The sequence below is a fragment of the Fulmarus glacialis genome, unplaced genomic scaffold (genome assembly GCF_000690835.1).
Source record: "Fulmarus glacialis isolate BGI_N327 unplaced genomic scaffold, ASM69083v1 scaffold7392, whole genome shotgun sequence".
Lineage (NCBI taxonomy): Eukaryota > Metazoa > Chordata > Aves > Procellariiformes > Procellariidae > Fulmarus > Fulmarus glacialis.
In genome coordinates, this window is record NW_009195856.1 from 7,912 (window position 1) to 16,083 (window position 8,172).

General features: G+C 38.4%; 1 protein-coding gene across 1 annotated transcript in view; it reads right to left on the reverse strand.

The window, feature by feature from the left end:
* Positions 1-2,127: 2,127 nt before the first annotated feature.
* The window catches only part of RAI14 (retinoic acid induced 14), a gene marked incomplete at its 5' end in the record, with an annotated part of 33,345 nt that continues 27,300 nt past the window's right edge, over positions 2,128-8,172 (reverse strand). Inside the window, 6 exons of the mRNA XM_009588228.1 lie at positions 2,128-2,907; positions 3,025-3,090; positions 4,665-4,814; positions 5,599-7,125; positions 7,634-7,752; positions 8,101-8,161. Of these exons, the coding sequence (XP_009586523.1) occupies positions 2,830-2,907; positions 3,025-3,090; positions 4,665-4,814; positions 5,599-7,125; positions 7,634-7,752; positions 8,101-8,161 (2,001 nt within the window). The remainder of the gene's footprint in view (positions 2,908-3,024; positions 3,091-4,664; positions 4,815-5,598; positions 7,126-7,633; positions 7,753-8,100; positions 8,162-8,172) is intronic.

Below are 8,172 nucleotides of genomic sequence, written 5' to 3' on the forward strand. Positions count from 1 at the left end.
AGAGCTGCCATCCAGCCACCCACAAGGAAAACAAACGGCAATTCAGATGGGAGATACTTGTTAGCAGGCCCATTGCTTGTGATGGCACAACAACCATCAAAGCGGGTGTCATCTGCCCTGCCAGGTGATCTCACCACGAACAGATTCTGCATACCAGCGTGTCAGCAGCCTTCTTCAAAGGAAATCCAGTACTAAGTAGCTTACAGAAATTTTCTACAAGAGGCTAAAGAGCTATTTGACCCCTAGAATGTAACCAAAAGAGGTACAATTCCTGCCATTTGTGTGTTCCGCCCCCAGATAGGAAGATATTATTATCAAATAAGTTATTGAAAAACTAGTTTCTCAAATAAAACTCAGGAGAGGGAGAGATGATAAAAGGTTTAAAGACAAGTATACATATCCACATGTCCATATGCATATACACACATATATATACTTTCACTGTAGTTCTGTGCGTGGAATGAAGTGCTAAGTGATAGAGAACCACAGTTTCGAAAAATTGTGGGACCTCACCAATCTCTGTTACTGCTCTAAGGTAGTTATAAACTTAGTTGGAATGCATCCTCTGGGCAATGGGAAAACTGTATTACCTCTAGCAGGATGACCACATGAGAAATGGCTCTGAACTTAGCAATCATATAGAATGCATAATCTGCAAAACTGGTTGCACGGGGTTTGGAGTGGATTATATTCTACCTGACAGATCAAGAAAGTTAATAATCAAATTGCAGTTTCACAGAGGAAAACCTGGTACAGCTGACAGCTATCTAAACATGAGACATAGAACATATTTGCACTATGTTAAAACAGTGTAGTGAGATTTCCCTCAATACAAAAAGTAAATGAAGGCACAAAAAAAACAAAGAAGAAAAAATTGGAAATAGTTTATTTGCTGCATAAGGAAACTTCTTGTAAATTACATATAAAGAAACTTACTATGCTGTAGTATATAATTTTCAATATTCCACAAAGATAATAGTAATAAATATACAAACCAAAACAAAGTAGAAGACTAAATCCATCAGGCAACCTACAAAATGGTTCATCAAGTTTTATACTTCGCAGCATTAGCATGCTTAAAATCTTGTTGTTCATTTTGAAGTGCTGCAGAAAAATTCTTTTCACATTTCTTTGGAGCATTTTCAAAACCACCTAGCTATAAAATACTGTTCAAAATTAGCAGGCATTAGTTAAACCACCCGAGAAAAGTAACACCAAGGTCTAACTGATGCAAAGGTGTAATTTTTCTTTTTGCTTTTAAAATCCATTTCAGTTTTGCCAGGGTTAGGAATTATCTGACAGAAGTGCACTATGAGTCCAGTCAGCCTGAGGCACTGCTGACTCTTGTCATATTATGACTCTATATAAACTTCATAGATTATATAGCTCTGGAAGATTTCTCTATTAGAGACATACCCACTAATAAGAATAAAACAAATACCATAGTGAAGCTGCAAGCTAGTTAGAATGGTTGTACCCTCAAGTGCAGTGCGTGCTTAGAAACATTTTTCCATAGTTTCATACTATACCACATCAGGCATTTTTATTTGACTTTAAATTTAAAAGTGCTGACAAAGGCTTTACTGATGCCCCTAGTCTCTAGAAACAACACGTAGAAATTTTCGACACTTTTTGCTGTTCTCTACCTATCATTTCTACATTTTTTGAAACAGCAGGCTGAATTGCATTTTACACTTCACTGCTTTGGACCACACTGACAGACAGGTCTATTATTCCATACAGATCTTTTATAAGCTGAAACCACATCACTGTGCTTCACTATTACTCAATACTTGGGGGTATAAAAAGAAATTCTCTAAAACACGATTACCTAAAAATATTTGTTAATAAGCTTAATGCAAACATTATGTAGAAAAAATGGTTTAGTTACAAAAAAATTCAGTAGAGGGTCAATAAAAATATACTGAAGAGAAGATCTTTACAAAAGTGAGGTTAGGAAGTATGAGGCATTGACATTCACTGTAAACATCCTGTGTTCACTAGAATCCCTTGTCTAAAGTGTATGTTCTGGTTTTGTTCCTGAGCTTCATGGCCAACACTTGCATAGATAGCTAAACCTGTCACAAAGCGTTGTTTATACAGATGTTTCTGTACTGCTTTGTACAGAACTTCAATAAACTAATGATTTTACCTTTTGAAATAGTTTCATTCCACTACCAGGCAGTTCAAGGAAACTATGAAGCATGGTATGATTTTTGTGTACTCAGTGCATTGGATGGGTTGAGATAGCTACCTTATGGTGTGTTAATCTTAAATAATATTACACTAAGAAGTGTAGCTGTTTGATGTTCTGGCTTACCATAAATACCTACTTCTGCTCACTGCCACAAGGCTCACTTCTGCTCTGCCAAAGACTGCATATGGCAAAATGTCAGGAACCTGAGTGCTACAACATCAAGCAACTAAGTTAATCCCCAGTAATAAGATGCAGCTTATAAACAGTACAGAAGACCTTATGGAGAATTTCACCTTTACCCAGGCATCATGAGTGCTTTCCTCTAGATTAACCTCCCTCTATTGGAGGAAGCTAGAAAGTACTTTCAGGGTAAACATGACATGGAGTGGCCTAAGTAAAAAGCCTGAAGAACATACTTACATTTTGGATATGAAAAGCAGGCATGTGTTTAGTTACTGCATATGCAAATGCACATGGGAAGTGGTAGAAACAGACAAACAAATCCACCTCACAAACAGCACAATAACACAAAAGCAGCAAATTGCCAATTTAAAATCTTATGTTAAGGCAAATCTAGATAAACACCCAGAACAGGATTAATAAAAACGGGGAGTTTTCCTTGGCTTTTTTGTTTACTTTTTCTGTGATTGGCTTTTACACATCGATAAAATTTGTTTAAGCACTTTCTGGACATCTTCATCCATTTGACCCTAGATAAGGGGAGAACGAAGAAAAGATGATTGAATTCAAGCATCACTCTACTCTTGCAGAAGAAACACCTTTCATTAAAATACCAACACTGTGTAACTGACAATATGCAACCATACCTGCACAGCATAGAGAAGATGCATCCTGTAAACCGAAACAATTTCCTGATGTTGTTTCTTTGTTTCCTAGAAAATAGTTAAGCAGAAAGTCACAGAGCATTCAGAACTGTTGAATTCAGAACCCCCCAGCTAGATTTAGAGAGCTCTGGGGAATTACAAACCGTAGTCTTATGCATGCATGGAAAACCAGCTCAGACAGTACTGTGCCACTAGCCATCCAAAATACAATTTGCTTGGAAGCGTGGTCCACAGAAACGCTGTAATTCTACTCATCCCAGTAAAAAAGGTGGTGAGATGACGTCAGTTGTAAGAAGCGCTGAGCTGCAAAGATGTGGAATGAGCACATACTCTACTTCTGAGCTTAACAGCAACCAGAATTGAGGAAAGCCAACAATATTCTGACAAATCAACGCTCAACTGCAACTGAGCTCTTCCCTGAAGTCAATGACCCATCTGTCAGCTAACGCCTTCCCAGGGAAGAGGAGGTGCTTACAAAGGTCTTAACCCATGAAATCCTCAGTTAATTACTATACATTCAAAAAAGGAAAGCCAACCTCCTTTTTTGTGTTCACAGACTGCCACATCCCAGAAGCCATCTTTCCAAATAAATGTGAAGCTGTTAGGAAAGCTAGCCTACAAGAAGGAAAGAATGCTTCTGCCCTGTTTCAAATCCTACCCACTTTCCTAATGTGTTGCATATCTTTGCACCTTACATTACTTTGCTTGTCCTTGAACAGTGGAAGATGAAGGGTCCTTTTGGACTTGGTGGGCCGGGATAAGAAACAGTTTGGGCCTTCATCCTGACAGTATCCAGTGTTTAACTGTCTGCCTACTTATTTCTCCCCACTGCAAGGGAATTTTTCTGCCCCCTATGCGTATTGACTCTTCTTTCTCTCTGCTGGCGAAGGTAGGAAAGCAGACACCAGGTAAGCCATTTAGCATGTCAGGCTGGGAATTCTCCTTTCAGAGTTACTCCAGAGCTCTCAACAAAGGCCTCTAGTGAGCAGTACCTTCTTTTCACCCTCAGCAGTGAATTAAAATGCTCCTTTGTACAGGCAAGCTCTTGGAAATAGCAATTATGACTCTACCCAGCTTAGAAGACTGGACCTTTCATGCACAAACAAGTACAATCTTAGAAAAAATCTTTAAGCAGTTCAGAATTTCAGAGACTAAACTGTGCTTCCTATAAACAGATGGATTTGCTTGATTTGAAACTTCACGCCTTCAGTGACTATTTTCTTCCAGAAAGTCAAACTTATTTTAGTTTAAAAAACCAAGAAGACTTCAGCTGATGAATGTTCTTGAGAGAACACACAAATCCACTGCACACGAGTGATATTTTTCACAGATCAGGGTCTCAGTAGCAGGTCTGGTGACTACATTCCACTACAAGTACAGGAACTTTGCTCCACTATTGATCTGAGGAAATATATTGGGGAAAACAGCTTTCTTTAGTTAGACTGTTTCTAAAGAGCAATTTGTGACTTGCAGATTCCTAAATGTTTCAGAGAAATAGAGAAATTACAGAATTTCTTGTACTCATTGACTGTGCTCCATTTTAAATAAGGCAGAGTGAAGAATGGCACACATATCTTTGGGGAACTGGGAATAATGGTGGGTTTACAAATTACCACACTTACAGTCAGTTGGTTTTGCAACTGCTTCACTTGTTGTTGTAATACCTCCAGCTGCTGGCTTTGTCTTTTGGGGGCACTGGTCGAGTAGGAAAGCTGAGAAAGGCTGTTCAATGCTTCTTTTAATTTGCTAACTTCCTTGGACATTTCATTGATCTGGGGAGGCAAAAAATAGGTTTTCATTAAAAGCTGCAAGGCATACTGTGCTCTTGTGGGTCTCGTCTTGGCGTTATTTGTGACATATTTAAGAAGTGGGAAAAAACAAGATGTAAACTCAATGGACAAAGAGAGACATCATGTAAGCAAAGGGTTACACTGCTTCTCTATCCCCCCTTCTAGCCCAGTCAATTCAAAATGCATTCCTTATTCTGAAAGCCAGCAATTTTTACAAACAAGGATTGAATTGACCACCTTTACAAACACTGCTGCTGAACACAAGACAGAAACATACCAAACATAAACCAGCTACTCACAGCTAGCAAAATACATAGCTTTTTATAAAGAAATTTGTAGTGACAGATATGGTAGTTGCAGAGGAAAAATAGTCAAGTCATGTTAAGGTTGAGATGATATAGTAAAATCAGAATAGTGAATTTTTGCTCCTCTCTGATCTTTTGTTTTCTTGTCTCCGCCGGAACCTCTTCCTGTTGTAAATCCCACTTCTTTGACTTCAGTTGCCTGAATAGTGTGAACCCAACCTAAGCAAAACTTAAAAAAGGTAAATTGAATGGTCATGCATATCTCCACAGGGGAGGAAAACTAACTTTAAAGACAAACATACTGACTTTGATATCTGAATTTTTTTATGGGCAAATGCACTCAAAAGTTACTCCACACTGTGACACTTGACACAACATTGTCTATTAGGTCACCCATGCGCCATCCAACATGTTTTGCAGTCTGAATTCATACTATCCCTCCACTGCAGTGAATCACTAACCTTTTTATCTTTATCCTCTTCTAGTTTTGACGAGCTTTCAGAATATCTTTTCATTTCAAGCAGATCTTCTTGAGCTTGATGGTACTTTTGGTGAAGACCAGTCACTTCTCGTTCCTTCGCTTCAAGCAGAGTATGCATACCTTCTTTCTCTTCTTTCAAGTGCAAAACTTCATTTCTCAGTTGCATAGCATCTAAGGACACATTTTCCTTCTCTTGGATTACATCCTTCAGTTTGGATGACAAAACACTAACTTCACCCTCTAGTGATGACTGGAGCTTTTCATATGCAGCCTTGGGTACCATTGCTTCATTAATTGCAGCTTTTTCTTCCAGTAATTCCTTCTGTAGGTTTCTTACTTCGCTTTCCTTGTTGGTAAGCAGTCCTTTGAGGTCATTTATTTCTTCCTCCATTTCCTTTACAGTATTTCTGAGTGCATTCATCACCTGATGGTGTTCAGTAATTGGCAAAGAGTTTTGTTTCTGAGTGTCTAACAGTTGCTTTAGTTCTTCTGCTTCACCTAATACTTTTGTGTACTGGGATTTCATTTCTGATAACTCATTCTCTGCTTTGTATTTCAAAGAACTTGTTACCTGCATCAGTTTCTCATGTTCATCTCTAGGAATGTACTCCAAAGCTATATCATCTAGAGTTTTTCTCTTCCTATAGTCTTCAAGCTCTGTCTGTGCTTCTTTGTACAACTGAGACAATTCACTAAGTTGTCTGTTGAGCTCATCTATCATTCTGTGCATAGCATCTTTCATTTCTCCAGCTTCAGCACTAGATTCTAGCTGTGTCTGATTTGTCAGCTTGTCCTGTAGCCTTTTAATTTCCTCTTGCCCTTCTTTGTACCTCTCAATCAACAATGCTTTCTCTTGATTAATGTTATCAATCACTGAACAATATGAATTCTTCATTTCCTCACACTCTTCCACAGACAATTTGCTTGCCACATTCTGCTCTCTTTCTTCAAACTTTTTCTGTATCTCTCTCACTTTCTCTTTTTGTCTTTCACTTTCCTCCAATGCTCTCTTCAATTCTTGCTTAAGCATTTCAACTTCTCCACATGTAACCTTCAACCTACTCAGATCAGAACTGGTTTCTTCACTTTCAGAGGAAACAAGACCCAGCTTCATTTGCCTTTGTACATTCAAAACCTCTTTCACAGCTTCCTCACACCTGTTTTGAGTTTCTTGGAACTTCAGGTTAAGATCAGAATCATTTTCTGAAATATCTGTGTCATTTAAATGATCTGTTTCTGGGACTCTAGACTGGACCTGAGCCTCTATGTGCTTTCTTTTGGCTTCAGAATTCTCTAATTTCCTCTGCACATCCTTTAAGTCTTCCTGGAGGTACTTCATTTTTACTTCACTGGGACTTGACAACTTTTCTTGAATTTGGGTGGCATTTGATGTAGATTTCAGCTCCTGAGCCAAGAACTCATTTTGTCTATCTGCTGTTTGCTCAAACTCTGTTTGGGTTGAATGATAAGATTCTACGGTTGAATCCACTTCTTTAGGTGTTCTTTCCTGTGCAAAAAGAAACCCGAACAACTGCACAATAAAAACAAGTACATGATTGTATTTTTTAGAATAGAGTAAGCAAGGAAATCTTGCCACATCCTATAGAGACAGACAATTAAAGCACCATGGAAGAAAGTTTTAGAAAAATTCAAAACCCAGCTGTTCCCATTTAGTCATCTACAGCGAGAGAAGGCAGTAAGTGCCAAGCTCCTTTGAAAGTCTGGGCTGATCTCCATAAGCTAATAATCAAAGCTATGCATATTAAAATTCTGCTAACACAACTGTTAACAACATCTTTTAGAATGTGGTTGTCGTAATAAACAAAGTTATTCAGTAATTTATGGGAAAAGTGAGAAGATCAAAACACTGATTTAATCCTTTGAGGCAGAGTGTTTCCATGATCTTACCACCAAGATCGTTAAATTATCTTCACAGTACATCTCTTTAAAACGGTAAGCAGCTTTGTTCTGCTAGCAGATTAAGACAGCACTAGAACAGCACAAAAATATGCCACCTGCAATTTGTCCTGCAGCTCCTTATTGTGCAATGTCAAAGAAGCAATTTTTGCTTGCATCAACAGAAGTAGATCTTGCTGGTCAGCTTCAGAACTCACATCCAATAAACTGTCAGCACCTTTGAAGGAAAAAAAAGATTCAAAAGCTTTTAAAAAGCTGAAATGCTAGCTAGTTAGTTATTCTAACCTTTCAAATTAAACAGTTTGTTCCCATGACCACTATGTGTAGCGAGCAAGGAAACTGTTCCTCGAAACTCCTTCCCCAAAAGTGTGTTAGATCACCCAACAGAAGCCACAGGTTTTGGTGGGGAGCTGCTAGTGAAATTACAGAACATCACTCCCAATACTTATAGTTTCTCAGATTCTAAGCGGAAAGGCACAGAGGATTTCTGACCAGATTTCAACATTTCACACCACCTGAAACACCTAACCAAATATGAAAATAAGGATTAAATGTTATTGTATACCTGTTGTGCTGTCACTCAGTCTGTCTTTATTATCTCGATGCAAGGAGCTGAATTCTTCATGCTGCGATAACA